The sequence below is a fragment of the Trichoplusia ni genome, chromosome 5 (genome assembly GCF_003590095.1).
Source record: "Trichoplusia ni isolate ovarian cell line Hi5 chromosome 5, tn1, whole genome shotgun sequence".
In the NCBI taxonomy this organism is placed as follows: domain Eukaryota; kingdom Metazoa; phylum Arthropoda; class Insecta; order Lepidoptera; family Noctuidae; genus Trichoplusia; species Trichoplusia ni.
In genome coordinates this window covers 6,084,827-6,107,426 of record NC_039482.1, presented here as the reverse complement: position 1 = coordinate 6,107,426, position 22,600 = coordinate 6,084,827, and the positions used below count along the sequence as shown (strand labels likewise).

Below are 22,600 nucleotides of genomic sequence, written 5' to 3'. Positions count from 1 at the left end.
TGATGACAGATTTTGAACGTGGCTTGTGCATTCGTAATCATTTCGTCTCTGCTTTGTTTAAAGTGGAGCCATCTTTCTTACGTGAATGAAAGACCAAGATGGTATTTCTAGATTAGTATATAGCCATGCATACAGCTTGGCATTGAAGTTACTTTTTTTGGAATGGAAGTTCTGGGTGGGGAATGATATAGCAGAAAAAAAATCAGGACTCAATGTCTTAATTTTATTTACTAATTCAGTCCATCCCACGATTACAATAATTTCTAACTATTTACATATTTATTGCAATATTATTTGAAGAGAGCTTACTAATAATAACATATCGATATTTATTATGCAATTATTGACTACCCTCCAAACAAATTCAATTTAAGATATATAATAAGAGTTTGAGGAAAAAAACATTCAAATACAATAACGGAAAATACAAAGATTCTGTGTGCAGATTAAAATCAACAAAAATAAAAACGATATTGAATTGATACGATTGACTAGTAATTCTACTTCTTGAAAATTTTGTAAAGCCCTACTATTTTATTGAGGACTAATATGTTATTGCATGCGTTGTGTAGGTACAGTTGATCGCACATAGGTAGTTACTATTGCTATCTCATAAGCAAAAAGATTGATATCACAACAAATTAGTTACTACTCATAAGCGATCCACTGTACAGTAAGTACTATAGAGTTGTGATATAGGTAGTAAATAAACTTATATTCTATGACTACAATACCTACAATCATCTTATACCAATAGTAGAGTAAATAAATTATATAATACACAACCAAAAATATTGAAATAATAATTGGACCAACACCGCGGTTATAAAACAGAAAATTCCAAATAAATTTGTGACGAAATGCAGAGTAGATGCCGGGAAACATAAATAATAATAATTTATTACAAAAATCACTCAGATATTGGAAGGTAGGATAGGCATAATTATTCAATTTTTTGTCCCTTTGGTAATACGAACATTATTTTCAAAAGCAAGGTTGTGTTAAATTTTAGCGAAATGAGTATCTGAGTGAAGTTTTATTGACTGTCTGACTTGATAACATATCACAGTTCGAGCCCTTTTCAAATATCACTAGCTCGACCAAACCATGGTAGCTAACTCGAACAAAACATGGTTTGCTAATAGCGAACGGATTAAACAAAAAACGGGAGAAATTAACAGACAAAAGTTGACTTGATTTTTTTTATAAAATTCTACAGAACAATATTAAGGACATATTCAATGCTACTCAGCCTTTATAATATTATTAGTAAGGCGTTCGTAAGTATATCATAAATACATATCCTAACAAGAAAGTGAGTGTATAAAAGTGGGAATAATACTAAGCAATTTTATGAAAGTTGAGGAAACCCCATAGACGAAATTATTTGTCTGATTGTTATTAAATTTTCGCGCTTAACATGTACACACGTCATGTGCAGAAATTGGTCAAATATCTAGAAGAAACTAAGCGAACCTAACTGATTAAACGTCTACTTAACTGCGCGATTAGTCCATTTCAAGAATCGGAACACATTTTGTATCTATTTTACTCTTTTTTATATTAAGGTAAAAAGGACTTTGGCAAGAATATCTTTTTTATTGCAAGTAAATTTTGACCCATGACGAACTTAATTAAGTGTTAAAAGCAGATAGTATATTTTATAGTTTCCTAGATTATCCTCCTTGGATATACCTACCTATAATACATATTACCAAAAACCTCAAAATTCTTATTGCTCGAGAGTATCAGACTTGATACAGTCCAGATAAACTGGTAAATGCGATAGTGTTTAATTTTCATACTAATAATTACTAATACCAACTATTCTACATTTTCATCGATTAGAGTATTTCTTTTTTATTCAATGGTTCCAAAGCCATTTTTTTCTGGCTCACAACATTTACCCCGGTTTCAGGGACATATTCTCTGAAAACGGGGTAAATGTCATCAGAACACATATTTCACCTGTCAAACATATCAAACGCTGTCATTGGTCGTTATTTCTTGAGTCAACTAATCACAGCAAGTCAGAATTGACAGGTGAAATTGATCAACCTTTGGTTCAAATTCACACCAAACGTAGTCAGTGCTGATTTGGAAGCAAGTATTACGCAGGGGATTTCATTTATATGAGTGATGAGCGTAAATCCCGTCTTACTGCGAAGGGAATAGAAATGGCAAAAATCAGTTGTGACAGATCGTGTACGTCCTGGCACAGCATCGGCTGAGCTACCTTCTTTTGCTACTGTATATAGTTCAAATTATATTATTAAGCTGAATGGTTCTATATTTTTTTGTGATATTACAGTAACTTCTTCCTATTCCTAAAAAGAAATACCTTTTATTTTATCACTTTTTCGTATAAACTAAATGACTACACACTACGTTTATAACGTATAGTTTTACGTTCATAACTAGCTCCACACCTCATCTGTTGAGGATGCGTTGGCTCTAGAAACCAGTGGTTACTTACCAAATATCCAAATAACTTTTAAAGCCAACATTTAATGTTGTTCAAATTCACCTGTCAACGGCTCGCTGATCTTCTGTTCGACTTTATCTTCATGTTTCGTTGGCTTGATGAGTTTGATGTAGTTGACTGGTACTAGTCCCGCAGTTTTACCGTCGATGGTGGCCATTAGCCAGCCAGAGTTCCAGAGCTGTGGCTGCAGGTGCTGCGGGGCGACGGTGAGGGACTGCTTCTCCATGATGGAGAGCTCCTGAGGAGTTGTCGCGGTGAAGGAGAATTGGGCGATGGCCCGGAGTGGTTCGTGCCATGTAGTCGGGTCGTGTACTGTAGAAAATAAATGCATGTTGGTATTTTGTGTTATTATGTGGAGTTTCCTTAACCGTATCGAATATATCGGTTCAATGATTATAGTTACTATTCCCGCCAATTACTAAGGCAGCCATTTTGGTGAAAAGAATTGACAGTAAATTGTACAGATAATATTGTAACCTATTTTTTAAAATTGTGATTAAACTTATGCGGCTTTTAACGTGACATGATTTCACGTTGATTTGCGTGCATTATCCAATTTCGTTTCCCTGCATGATGTCCAAATCCAGCTTAGAAGCGGAATTGCAATTATAATTTTCGCATTTCCTTGGGATTTTCACGTATCAATAAAAATGCTACTTAGTAAAGTTGCTTACATAAGAAAGAACATTATTTATACATAGATTAGGTATCAATAAAAGCTAGTGAATAATAACAAAAGATAACGCCATAGATACAGGGACCTATCGTCCTGATAATCTGGCTTTTACATCAATAGACGTTTTAACATGTGTTTGGTTACATTTACTGTTTAATATTGATATAAAAATAAATTATATTAAGCTTGTCCGGCGACCTTCGTTCTTCCTGGATGATATGTAAATAAGAATTATCCACTTTTAAATACCATCAATTCCATTCAAATCGGTCCAGCGGTTTAGGGAGTTCAGTGACATAAACACGTACAGTAGAATTATACAGCGTGGCGCTATTATGATGTTATTAATGATGTCACCACGCCAAAAACGCTATATGCGACGTGTCGTGGGGTTCGATCCCAGCGTAGGGCAAGCGTTTGCGTGATCCACGAATATTTGTTCTGAGTTTTTAATGCGGGAGTCGTTTTATACTGGTGTAGACGTGGAAGCAAGATGCCGCTCTACGATGTGTAGTGCGCCGTCTCACTTCTCCAATTACAACCTTCTTAGGTCAAATGATAGTGGCAGGCCCCCTGTTCCCATGGACTCATTCAATCGATATTAAGATAGTTTACTGATATATGAAATTACTAAGGAAGTATTGTACGAGTATATTAAGATAAAGGCTGATAACGAACAGCGATAGAGACTAAATACTCGCCAAAAAGTATTTATTCAGATAGTTGAGATTATTACCTCAAAAAGATGTGGGACAAAAGAAATATTACTGATGTTAACATTCTCAAACACTTGCAATTCAGACGATCTTGCATTGAACATTTAAAATACAAAAATTTTATGACAATTATTATAATATTACTATAATTAACATGAAATTGTAAAAGTTCGCACTTCCTACAAAATATTATAAAACCGAAAATCTGTATGTTCCTCTTTTCGCAAAAACCACTGAACGGACTTAGACTAAACTTGGTTATAGCCAGGATGAATCACCCTTTCATCATCATTTTCGTTTTGTAGCGGGCGGGCGGGCATCAGTTAGTATCTTATAAAATTGTGGTAAGTACTTACAGTGCTCATTAATGCTCTTAGTCAGTCCGCTGATCATCTTGAACACAAGGTAGGGAGCGGCTGCGACTATACCGAAGAACATAAGAACCGGCCAGCCGGAGGACTTGGGGCCCGTCGTGTTCGGCGCCTGCGGCTGCTGCGTGGCGGCCACGGCTTCTGCCCACGCCTGGAACGTGGAATATGGTGATGGGGTAAATGTATTTGGTGATTGTGAATTAAATAACGACTGTATTGATAGCCGAGTGGTATCAATGCATTCTGGACCGTGAGGGAGGTGTCGCGGGTTCGATCGAAAGATGTTTGATTGATCACCGTAAGCTTGTCCTGAGTCTAGATGTCTTAGTGCGTGTGACTTGAATTTTTGTGAAACCCCTGCGACACAAGCTTAAATTCCTAACTGCTAGTATAAAAACAGGTATTATTTTATGAAAAGGACACTATGAGGATCATCACTTTCAAGTTTCAACTGTCTTTTAGATTTTTTAAGCACATTTATTATTTGACTTCATCGGAAAGACATGCCTAAATAGTAAAATTAATTTATATGGTCATATATGAGCTGCTTGGACTGTCTGACTATCAATTTAGAAACGAATACAAGCCCCGCAAGCTTTGGGGTCTGGGAGGAGCTTCACTGAACCAACTAAGGACTATATTCGCAGCAGTGACCCCTTATAATACTTTTAAAGGCTACTACTTCTATCTCGCTACCGTTAGGTAAGTGGTTTATCATCTGATAATGACATTGATTTAAAAACACTAATAAAGTGAATAAAACGCTATCGCTAATTGCTTACATATAATTTAACATAATGGATTCTTGGCGCTTCTGATCTTATCGGATAACTATTTTTTTTTAATCTGATTTTAATTAATAACACTTTCCTGCAGAATTTGACCAAAACATACATTTTTGTAACAATATAAAATCTTTTATACATGTATACTCTAGCTTTATACATATGTTCGACCTAAACTTGGATCATTGGCCTCAACTTGTGGAGTAGAGATACATAATATTCATATCAGATTTTAAAAACATCGGCGAATTCAAGATAAGGAAAGATAATAGATATAGATCTTTTTTCCATTTGTTTTAAATGACATCTTTGTCAGATAGGTACTGTTAAAGACTGAAAGATATACCTACATAATATGTATATGAGTCGAATGACTACGCTGAAAAGTAGAATAGGAACCTATCTTCTAAAATATGCTGTGTAAAACAATTGCGTCATCGTAATCATCTTTATTTGCAGGTTTTAAGGTTGATTTTTGCAATTTACGATTTTATTCATCACACAATCACAGATTACTAAATAGTTACTGACACAATCTATCGTAAACAATTGAATATCAATGAATAAGTTTATTCGTAATTGGATTATAACCTTTTGAACTACTTGAGTGATTGATAAGATTTATTCAGTTTTTGGTATATATTTTTCCTACAAACCATACTTATTCTTAGGTAACATTTTTCATTTTTCAAGAAGCTTGTTTTAAGGTCGCAAGATTCATTAATTGTATTGTCAACAAAATATTTTCGGTCGACTTGAAATACTCGCTGTGTCATGATTCAAAGGAATGCCTGCAAATACGCACGAGTAAACAGTTTTATAGAATATTTAACATATTTTTAGATACTAACCTTAAATTCAGTCTCCGTTCTGATCCCTAAGATGACCAACAGCTTTCTGATCATCCAATTGATCGTTCTAATCACTGCGAAGGTGGACCAGAACTGGGCGAACAGCGATCGGAGCCGGCCGAAGTTTTCTGCTACACCTGTGAATAGAACCATTCGAAATTAATACCTATTTTTTAGTCCATAAGGATGAGTTTTGGATTCCTCAAGAAATATTAGCTTGAAACAGTACTAGATGATTGCTACGTGATATACTTCTTCTTACTAAAGTTAATGAATTAAAATAAATAATTAATTATGCCGAATGAAAGTGTAATACTCATTAGTTTATTTAAATTTGATGAGACTATTCAGCCTTGAGATAATCTGCGCATTTTTTTGTAAATCATGTGTTTTTTTTGTAATCAAAATATCTGCTTTGTCACAAAATATTTTTACTTGAAACCCAATTAAAAACGACAACTATGAAATTAAACAATTGAACCTGGGAAAATTCTCATCCCTACTAATCCCTACTAATATTATAAATGCGAAAGTAACTCTGTCTGTCTGTCTGTCTGTTACGCTTTAATTCACGTCTAAACCACTGAACTCATTTCAATGAAATTTGGTATAGAGATAGAGTTGACCTTGAGAAAGAACATCGACGCGGGCGAAGCCGCGGGCGAAAAGCTAGTTTATAATAAACTATACTGCATTTGTTTAGATACTCACACAAGGTCTTAGTGTGTCCCTTTTATCTAAAAACTCAAAAATAAAACTTAATAAAAACCAATGTCAAACAACAGAATAAAGATTAAAAAAATCTATATTCATTTAATATCAAGTGATTGTATAAGAAGACTTTCTAAGTTATCTAAACCACTGGTCAATGGAGTATTGATCATACTGTGAACCACAAACAGAGAAAATGTGTATTCCTTTACTTTAAGCTGGACTTTTATATTTAAACATCAGATACCTAATTTTTTTTTCATTTATTAAGAAAAAACTTCTTTAGGGTTAAGGACTCTCCCTATTCCCTTTAATTACCAATTCCTAACACATCAAAAAAAAACCAAACCAATCTAAAACAGTTCTTGTCCTCACATACCTAATATAGCTCTGAAGGAACTGGTGAGTGCAAAGAATGTGTTTTCCAACATCATAGCGACGCTGCCAACTGCATTCACAAGGCTCTGGATGGAGTCAAACGCTGGTCTTGAACCCTCTTCTGCCATTTGAATGAATCTGAAAGAGTATTGTTCATGTAGGTATTATTACAATCTTTGAAAACTACTTTAGATTTCAAACATTGGGTAGTCTAAGTTATTAAGACTCTGGATTCCCAATATCATTTTTCTATTCTGCTTTTAAGCTATTCAAGGCTTTAAGTTATATCATAAATAGCGGTTTTGTCTTTATTTAAATGATGGCTAATAAGGTAATTTCTGAAGTTTTTTGAATTTAGATTTCAAAGATTTAATTTATTCTTTAATCAAATTCATTTTATTTAACATGCATAGTCAGAGATAAGTATACAAATACATTAAATAAATCAATTCTGTTCGTTGCCATATGAAAGACGTAAAAGTTTAACTTATAATTATAATCATCCGTCTATAAAGTTGACAAGGTTATAAATTCTAAAGGGAGATGAGTAGTTAGACAATAAAAGATTGTTGTTGACTAGTTAACTTAGAAACTAAAGTCCATTAACATAATTTTAAATGTAAATATTTTACTGTTTGTATAATGAGAAAGAATTAAAGCTTTGAAACCAATTCTTTTGATAAATAAATCACGGTTGAACGTTGAGCTAATCACAATGGTTTTCATGATTACAACTAAATTAACAATTCACAAATAAAATAATTACATTTTCAATGCATATTACAATAATACATCTGATTATATGCAAATTCTGAACATTTCAGTTTATTATCAAGATGGTCAATTGTTTGTGTAAGCAATATCTATAGAAAATATTAGACTATTGATGGTACATACCTGCTTTCAATATCTCCATAGCCAGGTGCCATGCCAAATCTGTTGTAACCACCATACATTCCGCCCATTCCACCCATGCCGTAGCCGCCACCGTATCCTCCGAAGCCGCCATAGCCTCCTCCCATTCCGTACGACCCCATTCCCATGCCCCCATACCCACCCATACCGCCATACGTCCCCATTCCACCATAAGACCCCATACCGTAGCTAGGGTTCATCCCTTGAGACATCCCAAGGCCTAAGTCAGGTCTGGGCGGAATAGGAGGGGGCATATTACTAGCAACACCATTTGACGTCGTAGGCACGTTCATATTCGACACAAACTGATTTGGTTCCAACCCTCCAGGCACCATGCCCACGTTACCCATCAAGGGTCCCATGCTCCCGTCGAACTGTGTATTCATATCACTCATTGCGAAATTATTGTAATTTATTTACACACTTAAATACCCCACACGATATGTTTGAGGAATAAAGTACGCAGGTTCACTGATAAGCGATGCGCGCCATCTGAACACTTTCTTAGGGAAATATGTTATCAGTCTAATAGTTTTATTTGTAGATTACGCTATACTGTAGTGTCGAATCTGTTGATTACGCCTGTGCGCAAAGGGCAACGAGTTATTTGTCTCGTCTAAATCGCACGAACATTATTTGACTGACGTTGACGTATTTATCTTTTTGACATTTATAGTTTGACGTACAAAACTTGACAGTGTAGCCAAAAGTAATAACATTTTTTTTACAACATTCACATTTTAATTGTTTAAGTTAACACAAGACTTTAATAACTAAAATGTTTCAATCTACAATAACACAACAGAGTTAGGAATTATTTACACTCCAAATATTACTTTTATGGTATTCTTTTAAAATCCATAAACAAAATAATTTTACTAATATGTTCCACAAAATTAACAATAAGAATGAAACGAAAAATAAAACAAATTAAATAATAGTTCTCGTGACAAGGTTACACATAAATTATCTTCAAAAAATAATTCTTACATTTTAAGATAAGTTCGAAGCTTTCATAGAAAGTGAAACTGATGGTTGACCGCTGAGCTATAGATGACCTAGTTTTTAAAAACGCAAATATTGTCTATGTTCCTAAGGGTGTCAATAATTTCGATAGTGCATTAAACTTTTGTTGTTATTGTTTCAATTAAGCTTCAAGTGTTCTCAATTCGTGAAACAATAGTTAGTGGGTCTCAAACTACATATTTTAAACGGTAAGTGACGTTTCTACTCTTAAGAATTATCAAGTTATCACAATGTTTCTGTGTCGAAGCAAGTGTCATCAGTTTACAGCACGTATTTCATTGTTTTCTGGAATCAATATTGTTTTTATTGCATTTGACAACATAATAATGAGTACAGAACAGTATTAAGACGCTGTATTATTTATCTGAGCTTGTATATTGAGGTTTTATGTGTAATTACATGTCGTGGTAAAGGTGTTGCTTGCGACCGGTTTGCAAGGCATAACATAGCGGGTTGCCGCCTAATCAGAGTCAATTACTCAGGGCTAGCAGCTGGAATGACACGAGTAATAAGTGCTCATTGCTGACGCTCAGCACTCGACATAAATCGCGTAGCAACTACAAACTTGCTGACAGCAGAATTAAATATAAACGATTTGTAGAAGTAATTTACTTACGTGTAATTGAAAAGATATGGCGCTTTAGTAAATAGTCTTAAATGGTATGTTTATTTGTATGTACTGTTGTGATTTTATAATGTATGTTTTTTTGTTGCTCTTATATATCTACTTTTAGGGTCTATTAAATGGTAAACATCTGAAAACTCCACTATGTATACCCAAAAACACCTATTACAAAAAGACATGTATGTATACATAAATTAAAAAATAATAATTAAATAAATAAAAAACAAATACTTTCATCCATGCAACAAAATGGCACTCTGGTGAATGAAGCATTAAGTGAACAATAAAATTCATTTTAGACTCTAGAGTTACCAGAAGGTTTTGGGGGAAGTCTTTGCCCAACTTTGAGATACTTAGGAAAACTTGTAGTTTAAAAGATTTAGTAGGTATAAGAAGTAGGTATTGAAATTTGAATTAACAATGTCAAATTTGAAATTTCAATACACAATACTGCTTCACAAATTAGGTATCCATAATTATTTTGTTCTCTTATTCGAAGTTACATCTCAATACTTATTACAATAATAACTTACAGATGTTTTGTTGATTATAATAATATATTAAGATGTTTAAATTGAAAGTACACCATGTGCATCCATAATGTTATTATATCAACTTTCCTGTACATTCCACTAGTTATATTATATGCAAAATAAATTACCTTCCCTTTTACCAACAGTTTTAAGAAACATGCCATTTTGTTTTTGTTTAGTTTACTTAATTAATTGTATAATCAAATCAGTGAGTATTTTTATAATCATGCTAGGTTTTACCCAACTTACTTCTTAAACAACTTTTTTCTTTTTTTTTATAAATGAGGTACTCATATTATCCTAGTGAAAAAACATGTATCACCAACTTTGTAATACTTATTGAGATAATACCCTAAGATAGATTTTATACCATTGGTAGAATATCAAAATCTTTTTTTAACTATTGAATAGCTTATTTTTGAAGAAATCCCTACTCAAAAAATCATCGTTCATGTCCTCGAAAAATGCTGATGCATGGACTAAACAAGTTATTACAAAATTAAACAAAATGCATACCAATACAGAACAAAATCGCATGCTTTCGATTTCGTGACAAGGATGCGAAAAAGTCAAGTAAACCGCTATTTCCTTGCTCACTTCAAAGGTGGCAGCACTGTGGCAACGAAAACAGACATCCTCGCTTTCTTTGTGAAATAACGAAACAAAAAGAAGTTTGCGAATACCCAAAAATGTTCCCTTAAATAATAATAACGGCGTTATTTTGTTACGTATTAAGACTTACGTGAGGATAATTATTTTTAGGAATATCTATACCTATTTTATTTGAGCGATAAATGCTAAAATTTGAACCCGCTTGTACCATGCGGCCATGTCATAAACCGAGACGTCTTAATTCAAACGACAACCATTCTCGAATTCCAAAATTCATTTTCAGCTGCAATAAACTGGTATATAAAAAATTCTGGCTGGCGTGAATGGAGTAGGAATCGTGTCGGTCGGATGTGTCGGGCTACGTCATTTCCGTTTCTCGCTGGCTCGAAATGAACCAGTTGCAGTAAAATGGGCCAGCAGGACAACCCACTTGTTTACGTCAAGTTCTGTGATTATACTCATAGTTTTGTTCGTGTGCAATTGAAATGTTCGTTCAAATGGGATATAATATGGTATTGCGTATATTCGGAAGCAGCAGCGATTGGTTTTGTATTATATTTCAATCGATTATATATAACTTTTATTATCAAAAATAGATTTTTTGAAACGATTCCGTCTCTGAGTAACTTAATCTTTTTCTTGCCAGGAATTCACAAATATTTAAGCCACATGCACAAGACACCCAGATTCAGAACAAGCATTTTTGGAGCACACAAATGATTTTGTTCAAAGTGGCTATTGCCTGCGTTAAAGACGAAAAGATTAAACGTTAAACATCTAAGCGTGCTACTTTAGAGTGCAGAAGCACCAGAAACCTCTTCAATATTTTGTAGGTACCTGCACAGCATCAAAAGAACTCGTGTACAACACTCGTTTCCTTAAACCACTTCCAATATTCATGACTTCCATAAATTATCGTCTTCCTTTCATCTCAAGGACATGATTCTGCGTGTCATAGAATTTGATGTGTTTCGAGTATCTTGACAAGTTTTCGCACGAACCCTTGAACCCTTAGGCTGGTTTCACATCTGTCGGCAGGACTAACGGGCCAACTGTACACGGGAGACCAGGGGGCCTCCTGTAATTTCTCATAGTTGAGAGCGCACTACATGATGTCGAGCAACGATTTTCACCCATAACCGTTATAATATTATTAATAAATAATATTTTAACTACAAAAGCAACTCAGCCAACTTTGATTAAATTTCATGGGTTGAAATGATAACTATTTCTTGTTAACTGAAAAAAGGATCAACATAATCTGTTTATAAGGTAACGAGGTAACAAACGAAATGTTTGTTTGTTGAAAAACGAAATAATACAGAGAGAATTGAAAACCTCCTACTTTTTTTAAGTCGGGTGAAAATTGGTGATAGTCTTTATGTACAGATTATGTTAGCAGTTCCCAAATAATCGTCCGCTGTATGGACTCAAACGGGAGCAAATCCCATACGGACCAGTGGCCCGTTTTTGCTAAACGGTCTTTTATCACCTCATGTGTATATCCGTTCCGAAGGCTCAAAAGTCGTCTGTACGGTTCTTCCATACATCCGTAGAACCAGCTTTAGAAACGTGTCACCGCCATGTGACAAGGACTAATGGCTTGTATAGATTCAACAATAGCAGGGAGCTCTGACGTCACACTTCATTTGAGCTGAACTTGAAATTAAGCACTCCTAAAGGTTAAGACGTGGGTAGGTTGGGATAAGATTTGGATTGCGTTAAGGATCTCTTTATTTTGTTTGTTTATGTGGTTCTTTACTTAATTTATTTTTGCCAGTAACGGAGAAGGATTATTCCTAGATTCCCTTATGTGGTAGTATTCAACAAGAGTTATACTTTTAGGGACATAAATGGCTGAAAGATGATATGATGACTCCTGTAATTTTTAACTATTTGCGGCACTTAATGTTTTTCATGAAATTGTCGCATAATAAAACAGTTAACGTTTTAACAAAATCGGAATTACGAGTCACTATAGCATGTCACGGAGTGTTTATGTACTTTTTCATGATTATTCGCTAAACCCAAGACATGCAAAACACAAATGAAGTATGTTAAGACAATATCTTCTTTTCCAGGTGCCAAATTCCTGTATCAACTAGTCCAGTTGGTAAGTCCTCCTTTAATGTGGACCTAATACTAGCATTATTTTTAATGATTTTCGTGTGGCGGAATTTAATTGTTTTTGATACTATACTTTAACTCTTCCGTCCTATTTGAATAGTTGTAATAGCTGATTTTACGACTTATTCATTTTTTCAGACATTTATGTTTTTAGAGTCTGTTGACCTGTGTATGAACTGTTTTACCGGTACCGTGGAACTTGAATTAATATTTACAACTTTCACTTTTGATTTTGATAGTAGTTACAGTAGTTGTACCGTAAGCTAGTCTGATAGTGACATTGTAAACCATTATGAACATTTCGGACGGTACGAAAATATTTACTTAAAAATTGCAACCATTACTTATAGTTTTCTTCACGCATCTTCTAGATAAATAAACTTCAAAGTAAATTGTTGATATATATAAAAATATATATTCCTAAACGTAGCTAAACACCTATCATCATCTTCCCCATCAAGTATTAAATAAACGTAGCTTTCCATTCTTTAAAATTAGAACCAGTAAAAAACAGTATACCAAGTGCAGTATACATACAGTACTCTAGTACGTGAAATTTCAATTGCAGTAGTGCAGTATTTTCGTCTAGGCTAGGTCAACCGAAGACCCACATTCCCTACCCCGTGTAATTAGGCGCCGTCCTGGTGACCTATAAAGGACGCAGCCACTTGGACACGTGCGGTAAGACGCAGATTGAGAGGACTTCAGAACCTTCCAGAATGGGGCAGAAGTGGGGAATAGTGGTATTAGATTCTTTAGATTTTAAGAAGCTCTATGGCAGATGGGTATTTTTTTGGCTAAGATTTATATTTTGTCAATTAGGATATAGACTAAGGTAAAAGACCGACACTACCCTCTGCTCAACCAAGAGCAGAAGCAGTCATTTGATGATATTCTACCTGAAGAAAAGGCTCCTGAGGTCGTTTTTGACAATACACATTTTTGTATTTATATTTTTTTGTGAACGTACTACCAACTCTTAAATTAAAACGTCAAGCTGTGAAGTAAAGACTCCACTGTCTAACCTTTAAAAGTACTGCTTTAAGAGGTGGCGATAGACAGTCTGGTAATTCCACTCGTATAATCGATTACGATTTAAATCGATTGTTTCGATCGCCGCATCCGATGTGGAGACATAAGTCACGCAGTTCTCTGCACTCTGATCGATTCGTCACGGATTCGATACGCTCGTGTCACCGTTATGAATGTGTCATCCGATGTCTAAATCTAATATTATAATGTTCAGAGGTAGATTGTACTAAGTCTTTTGTTTGTCAGAAAAAAATCTTCGAGATTCGAAGTAATAATTAATAAATTAATATTAACATTTTTGGAGTAATAATTTGATGAAAGGGAAAATCGAATTCTCCATTGTAATTGTAAAGTATTTTCGAAAGCATGTCTGCTCGAGACTCGGGAGATTCAGCTACTAACTAATCAAAAATACAGTAAACTGCATAAAATAAAATAATATCAAAATCATCTAAATGTAGGGACGAAACGAATCCATATTCATGCAAGCGTGGGCGAAACACGTCGATTCATTTTACGTAGCGTGCACTAAACATGTTTAACTTATACTATAAAATGTCAACGTGTTTAATGTCCATGATTATGATGTTATGGAAGTGAATATAAACCTTTATATGGACTAAGTATTTAGAGAAGTATGTGTGTCCTTCAGGTCATATTTATGCACAAACAGGCAGAAACAGTTCATCATCTTCGTGATGAACTGTTTGAGCATTCTGCGTCGTGTTGTGTGAATAAGTACTTAATGACGGGTAACGGTGAGGTATTAATTCAAGTATGAAAATCATATCCTGTATTAATCCATGCACTTTATGTGCAAATACTGTGATGTTGATGCCGTTGCAAGTATTTCTAAAATTGAAAGCAAATTTGAGTTAAAAATACTTGAACAAACTTATGACAAGTGCTTTTTTACATTTGCCAAAACACCCCTGGTAACGATATATCTATTTTCGTAACAAGTTATAGTAATAGGTTAATAAAGAGACTTGTTAAAATAAAAAGCAGATCAAAAAGCTCTTCTGATATAATTTACTGCCTTAACTATACCTAAATAAGATATCAAATCAAGCTATTATCGTGACAAGCATCGCAATCCACTGACCTCATCCCACGGACTCATCATGTAGCGACAATGTAGCAATCATTTTAATTACAACCACACAATGGAATACTTGCGAAAATTCACACGGTTTTAAATCGACAGCAAAGATTATTAAATGTCCTATTGAAGAGTATTGAAGCAGCCTGACAGTGTTCAAAATCTGTTTAAACTTCGCTTGGATGCAAGCTGGCGTGTCACTTGATTTTCAAATTTTGTGATATCAACCAGAATATGAAGTATGATGCATGTTTTTCCTTTATTAACTTTGCATCTTATTGGACGTCTTGCTGGAGGATCAAAAACGTTGAAAAGATCGAAAAATATGTTTCCACATAGATATTTATGTTTTACTTCCATTTCGAAGATAAACCTAGGCGACAATAAATATAAAGTTGTCGTCAAGTCAAGAGTTAACGAAAACATCTCTGCAAATTGAATGAAACCTTTTAATATCCACGTATTAGTACAAGGCATAATCTTTGCATATTCCGTTACTTATCTACTTTCCTTATATTCCACGGTAAGTGCAGATTATTCATTATAATTTGCAGCGGTAAATTTAGCGGTTGTGGTAGATTTGTTACCTGCTACAACTTCTTGCCATTTACCATCGTAATGCTGTCGTTAGCACTACCGCATGACATGCCACGTCTACAGAAACTAGAAGAAAAGTTTTACAGAAATAAGTGTGATTAGAATGACGGTAGTTTTACATTTGCGGTACAACTGTAACGTTTATGGAGTAATTCTGTGAAGTTCTTTAGAGATATTTATGGTAACAACACAGACTATCGGACGGTACGTTTAGTTTACAATTAGTTTTATATTTGAAATTAACGTTTTTGGAAAAGTTCAAACACCAGGACTCGAATATGCGACTCATAGCTCTACTCCCGAGTCACTTTACGAACTACCAAGAGTTAGCCAAGTGAAAATAGTGCTAGCGTTAAAATTCGCAACGTCAGTGTAATGTCAGTCATCAGTCAGTGTCATCACCAGCAGTTATTAAAGCTAGACATTATGTACTTGTTATATTTACTAAAGAAAACTAAAGAATAAACTTAATTTTATTTACACATGCCCAAAAATCCGCATAAGTCTGTTTATGCTAACTGGGAATCCTGAATCTTGGCACACAACTCAACGTATGAGATACCGCAGTTGATTATACAAATTCTTCAAACGATGAAGTATTCAGTTGAGTTCACAAGAGAGCGAGTATAATCCTTAATATCTTTTAACTTAATCTCGTGGAAGGTGCTTAACAAGTTTGCTAGAGATGGATACTCGCCTTTGATGGTAAGGTATCTGCCTCAGATACCACTCACTTAGATTGAAGTCATCCGTACATGTGGCGTTACAAAGCTATCTCATCTGATCGATTCCCACTAGGTAACATTCCCCAAAGGGTACCAATACAAATACCCAATACCCGGATCCCTATCGCCACCCAACAAAAACGAATCAATCCGGAACTCAACAAATATTTGTAAAACAAACTTTTATCGAAGCTGTGGGTACGGTCTGCCTAATCTACTTATTATACCCTAATGGCTAACAGCTGACGGCCGTTATCGCTCGAACAATACGCTCCCGAGTACTTGCATTATGTGTACAATGAAATTAAGCCTAATAGCCACGTTTTAAAGTGCACAATGCTATGTTAAATTTAATGGTGTGTGTTAAGGATGGTTTTCACTCGACGAAGCGTCGTCGAACAAAATCATAAGACTACGTAGACATAATTAATATATTTATACAAAAACCTAAGTGTATCTCGTCTTTCAATATGAGAAACCAGTTAGTCTTTAGAATTACATCGTTAAAATGTCATTTACGCATACCAGGCCATTTCAATTCTGCATTTACCGAGAAAAGTAATGTGCATTTAAAGACATGTTTCATTTAAATTATTCTTTAATAACCAACATACAATTCTATGATTAAAGTAATTTATTTTGGTATTTGAGCTTGCAGAAACACAGTTTTTGTAGGATTAAAAATCCAATGGCTAAATCACATCTGGGATGCATATATCTGCTCAATTTGGTCTATTCTTGATCGAGCTTCATGGAACTGCCATTCATTCAAAGAAGCGTATTTCGTAGGCCAGTTATTTTTACATCTTAAAATATCATCTATATTTATCACTTTATACATTTCTTGCAGCTTAAAATTCTGCAGTTCACTAAATGCATAGTCTGCTTAACCATTGTCGGGACCATTCCCACGGCATCGAACCACAAGAGCGGAACAGGTCACTTCTTTCACCACGGCGCACGGTGTGACGATTCCAGTCCTTTGTGCGAATTCCAAGCGACACAGTTTAAACGCCATCGCTTAAGCGGACTTAATGCTTTCGTGGAAATCAGTTCCGTGGAAACGTTTCTCTGAAATCTAGTTGACGGGCCATGGTCTAAAATTTAGTTTTGCTAAGTTTTTTACAACTTCGAAAAATAAATTCTTATATTATGAAAATTAGAGATATACCAAGGATAAATAAATACTGTGTCTAAACTGGGATATAAGGAAGTGAATAATGCATATAACTAAATCAAACCTGATGATTTTGTTCCCCGTATTGTCGTATATTAATTATATGAACCCATATGCCCAAACTGTTCTGATACAATTAACTTACCTACAGTTCGTCGCACCATTATGAGTTGTATTTTTTTGCTTATTAGAAGTCATTGTTCGTCCTGTTAGACTATTGTCCCTGCTTCTATATGGAGTTGTTTTTGTCCAGAGTGCACTATATACATGATAATAAGTATGATAGGTCCGCATACTTTATTATCAAGTATGCAGTCCTTATAAAGTATATTGGGGAATTCTAGGTGGTCTATAGAATCGATTTTGCGGCACTAACCGTATTTTAAGTGTTTTTAGAAGTGTTGTATCATAAAAGCGTTTTATGATAATATTACCAAAAAATTTTGCAACAATTCATGACCATGTAAAAATAAGTAATGTAATCCTTGTGTTACAAGTACGTACAATGATAGTGTCGATTCTGACGGCTAAAATTGTTACCACCATTTTTATTTGAATCACATAATTATCAGAAAAATGCAACACAACATTTTATTTTTCAGGCCTCAAGCTGTACCTATAATAATATTAAACTGTTAAAAAAATACCTTTTGTATACCAAGTAAATACTTTTTACTTAGCTTCCAATTTCACAACTAAACAGGAACAAGATACGCTTCACACATTTCGTCTTCGCATTTCAAGTTGAAATACTTCGCGAAATATCCACAAGATCTCGGCGTGTAGCGTACAGATCGTTCACCGTCAAATGCGGAATGTTTTGCAAACATGTAGAATGTGTTGTCAGTAACGTGAGCTGTCTCCTGTTTGATATTGAAACAAGATCGTTCCAATCGGCCGACGATACGGAACGTCGATACAAATGCGGGTAGTATAAGGTTGGTGCAATTCCTATATAATTGGTAGCTTTAGAAAGTTTGCATTCGATTAAGTTTGGACGGTTTGTTCGGTTTGATATTTGAATATAGAGGGTATTCATGCTGAAGAAACTGTTTATTAAGGTGATAAATAAGCCCAATGATATCAGCGTATACATCTAAAGACGATCGGGATTTGTTGCTACTCGCAGTTTTTTCTCGTCACAACCTTAATATCTGCTGAAATTTTCATTTCGAATTTACGAATTAATACAAATTTCTAAAAAGTAAAAACAGCAATTAATAAGTATTACACCTACCCAAGTAAGTTTCAATAATGCCAAGACCGCGTATTTACCACTGCGAATCTCATACCAATATTAAAAGTGTATCTGACAACAAGATTTTAATATAAAGTTGAAGAGCGCATGGAGAACTGATACCTACGAGGCTGTCAGTTTTATTGTGAGCTCCAGGTGTGAGCGTGGGCTTGTGCAGTGGGTGTGCTAATATCCTGGCTGGCTACGTTCACACGATCTATACAACCTTTCCAATGTTACCCACCTCTTACAAACTCTTAATAAGGAGTTACTACTTTCCTGTCACCATCCTTTTTCGCTTTCCGCCACCCATATTTCAGTTCTTGAAGTTATTATCATGCGTTTCGAGTGGACAGCATTTTAATGTGCATAAAAATACACGTCTTCCACTCCGCGAGCGAAACATTTTAGCAAACAAACGGCGTACAGTTTTAAAAGAGGAAATTATGGTAAAAGGATACCATATTTTTAGCGTTTATAGCCTGTTTATTGCACATGTGCCGCAAAAGCACGAGGCTTATACGATTGCCTAATGAAACCTGAGACGCTGATGGCTTTCAATATGTCGATTTGCTTATTAAAATTACGCTTTGATATCGCAATCGATTCGTGACTGTTGTTGTCGGTGGAATTAACAAAATTTTCGCATCGGCCGCTTTGGTCACGTGACAGGAGCGGAGGCGGAAAGATCTGTTGTCCTGTTCCAGGAGCATCGATTGGCGCTCTCGGTTTGCGGCATGCGAGAGTAGTCTTTGCAACCTTGAGTTAAGGGTGCTTTTGCGTGGCGGCGTCGGGAGTTAGGTCGTAAGGTTTCGCAGCGGTGCGGGCTCCACGCGGCCGGCCGCTCGCCGCAGTGCCACGCCGGTCGCCGGCACCGCAGCCCGCGTCCCGACCTCTCCCGTTCGGGATCACTCGTTCGATAACAGTCGTCGCGTTGCGGTAGGTTTCGTGTGACGAATGTTCGCCGAATGTTTCGGCGATGCGTGCGGGAAACAGTGTTATCAAAAACAAAAAAAATATCGCAGTGTATAAAGTGCTGAATTTTTGTATGTCGCATTTAACAAAGTTAAAGTTAGTGCATTAGTTTAGTGAGTGTGTGACTGGAATTCAAAGTTTTACGCATTGGTTTGTTTAAACTTTAAATTTTATAAGGCGCAATAGCTTTTATTTCTTCTTTGTTAATCGAGTTTGGTAAATCGCTGAAATTGTATTAAGTGAAAACAGTTTTGTTCAGATACGTGCGGTTAAATATTTTTTGGACAAGCTCCCAGGTTTTCATTGGTACTGTTCTAAAGTATTTTTCCAATGTTCTCGTATAATCCAATACAGTTTCACAATAAGCTGTTCTTGATTGTTAGTTAGGGGATCGATGTCGGTGAGATTACTTCTCTAGAGCGTCTGCGGTGTATTTAACTAATTAATGACTTGTTTGACGAAGGATCGGATGTTTACGATGTACAAACTGGCTTCGCTATAAGCCCCGAGAGTTTTAAATTAGAATCTATTCGAATCATGTTTATGGTAATGAAAATAATTATACCTTGACGTTGTCTGTGGTGGAGTGGGTAATAAATATTGAAATTTAAGTGTTATGTTCAACAATAAATGAGTGATACGTTTAATAACATTTTGTGATTTTATTCAAATTAATGAAAAATGCTTTCATACTTGTAGTATTTTTGCCAGACTTGTGTCATTTTTAAGGGGATAAGTAAAGATTTCGATTGAGTGGCTTTACATTCGCCAAGTACTGCCTATATTTATTATAAGACGAGTTTCTTTGCAATATTTTTATGATAGTAATTCTGTCTACAAAAAATATAGGTTTACCACGAACAGAACCATAATAACTAATAATTTGCGATATTTTTTTCCGGTTTGGGGAAACAATATGGCGCTATGATATAAGACTATCATTAAGTCAATTATCTTTCGTTTTGTTCGTATTTGTAACCATACACAATGTTAGGATAGAGGCGAGGTCTACAAAGTTATATTTTTGAGACGTAACTATACGCTAACATAAAAATTATAAGTAAAAATAGTGTTCCTATTTCAAAATTATATGGCGTTTAAAAATTTACATTTTAAAACAGCACCGCCATGTTTTTGTGTTTCCATGGTTGCGATTTTATATTTTTTTAATGTATGCCTAACAGGATGTTTAAATACAATCAAATAACTGATATTCTTGTGACATTGATTAAACAGACTAACGTAATATTATTGTTACGATATGAAAAATCTGTCAACAAAAATATTAATTTAATTCGATGCCAGCAAAAAAGAAAAATATCTAGTTTTCTCCAAAAAGTCTTTATAATACTAATGATGTAATTTCATAGTACGTCGTTAACCTTCAACCTTTTAACCTTCCAATCTTGAACTTGGTCTCAGATTCACGTTCAACTTTTATAGGTGTAAAAATTACATCGTTGCATTGGTATTTTTCCTTTTTTAATATTATCGCTCTGAGTCTGTATACGGTCGGTCTAATTAATAACAGTGTTGATTTATCCTGCAGTATGTCATAATGTGTCATGGCGATATCTGCTATTATTGCACCCGCAGTCGCTTATTTCATACATGACATACATGCGCATTGAGCTAATTATAATTGTTTATAATTGATTTAAAATTAACGGTATGCCGAAGGTTTAAGTCCAAAGGATCTATGACATTACTCAAAAGACTTGTGGACGAAATAGGAAGTTCTTAAAAAAGACGACTAGTTAGGGGTATATTCTCATAGTTCAAATAAGTTATGTAAGTAAATGGTTTTTAGAACTTAATTCTCAGTGAGACTACGTTCATATAATGATAGTGGAGCAGTAAAGTTGATTGCCCTTCAATAAAAACAGTTTTTTTTTCAAAGATCTTGTAATGGTGTCTGCAATATACGTACCTACATGATCATAAGTTATGAAACCAGACATAAAAGTCGTAAAGAATCGGTCAAATCGTTAACAAAGCCGATTGGTATTTTGATTGCGTTTTATTAGAAAAATACATCAATCAATTTCAATTATGTCTTTCATTTTCGTTGATTAATGATGGTGTTATATTCCTATAGTTTTTGTCGACATCATGATTAAACGTTATATCTTATCGAAAATTTCATATTATTGTATTAGACTGTAAGATAAAACGATATAATACTATCTATGATAAACCAAACATTTTTGGCTGATTACTCAGACGAACACGGTATTGTCATTTGCATAATAGCCCCCTTGAACAGTATTTGTAATCTGTGTATTTTAATGTCAAAGTCAAATAAAAACCGCCATCTTATTTCTTCAATTTAAGCTCAATAATATGTTTTTAAGAATAGTCAATCAAAACTTCTCGACCTTACTACATGCTACTAAACTCTACCAAAATTAGTAATGATATCCGGAGTTCAATCGCACCGCCTCGCGCCTGTCAAATGATTGACAAACGTCGACGCTACTTATAAGCACCTCAACAGCATACTAGGTCGTGACTCTATATAAAAGCAATTTGCAATATAACTGTACATTATAAGTAGGCAGATAACTTTTGTTATTGAAGTCATTCGGTGAGCAGTTGTAATTGAAAAACATTTGAACGTCTGCTATGATTTTATTAAACATTACGCTTTTATGTTCTTACGGTAATATTATTGAAATCGTGAAATAGGTTTTATGTTGCATGACGTCATAACCCCGTTCCCCAGTTATGGCTGGCAAAGCAAATACTGAATACTGAAAGCAATGAATTATTTCTAGTCTACAAGTAGGTTACTTATCAAGTAAAAAGTGTCTTGCTTGATTCCTCTCATTCATTTCAACAGAAATTCACGAATAAATTAGGTAAGAGAAAACTATGAGTATTCACTATTTAATAAAACACAATTATACAATAACATTGGCTCAAATATGACAGCGTGATTCAT

General features: G+C 34.7%; 2 protein-coding genes across 4 annotated transcripts in view; one reads left to right on the top strand and one right to left on the bottom strand.

Annotated features, from left to right (window-relative positions):
- Positions 1 to 212: 212 nt before the first annotated feature.
- On the bottom strand, positions 213 to 8,556 carry LOC113494208 (probable peroxisomal membrane protein PEX13). Its single transcript, XM_026872430.1, has 5 exons — positions 7,871 to 8,556; positions 6,975 to 7,111; positions 5,885 to 6,021; positions 4,234 to 4,399; positions 213 to 2,797 (listed from the first exon to the last, which is right to left on the bottom strand). Exons 1-5 carry the CDS (start codon positions 8,281 to 8,283, stop codon positions 2,508 to 2,510), a joined length of 1,143 nt encoding a protein of 380 aa, XP_026728231.1. The 5' UTR covers positions 8,284 to 8,556; the 3' UTR covers positions 213 to 2,507.
- A 393-nt stretch (positions 8,557 to 8,949) lies between these two features.
- LOC113494203 (focal adhesion kinase 1) overlaps positions 8,950 to 22,600 on the top strand; it is a 159,480-nt gene continuing 145,829 nt past the window's right edge. Inside the window, exons 1-2 of one of the 3 annotated variants that reach the window (XM_026872421.1) lie at positions 8,950 to 9,102; positions 12,766 to 12,797. The gene's annotated coding sequence lies outside the window, so the exon portion shown is untranslated. Of the gene's footprint in view, positions 9,103 to 12,765; positions 12,798 to 19,551; positions 19,807 to 22,600 lie in introns of those variants that run through there. The other 2 variants (XM_026872424.1, XM_026872420.1) reach the window with 2 other exon arrangements.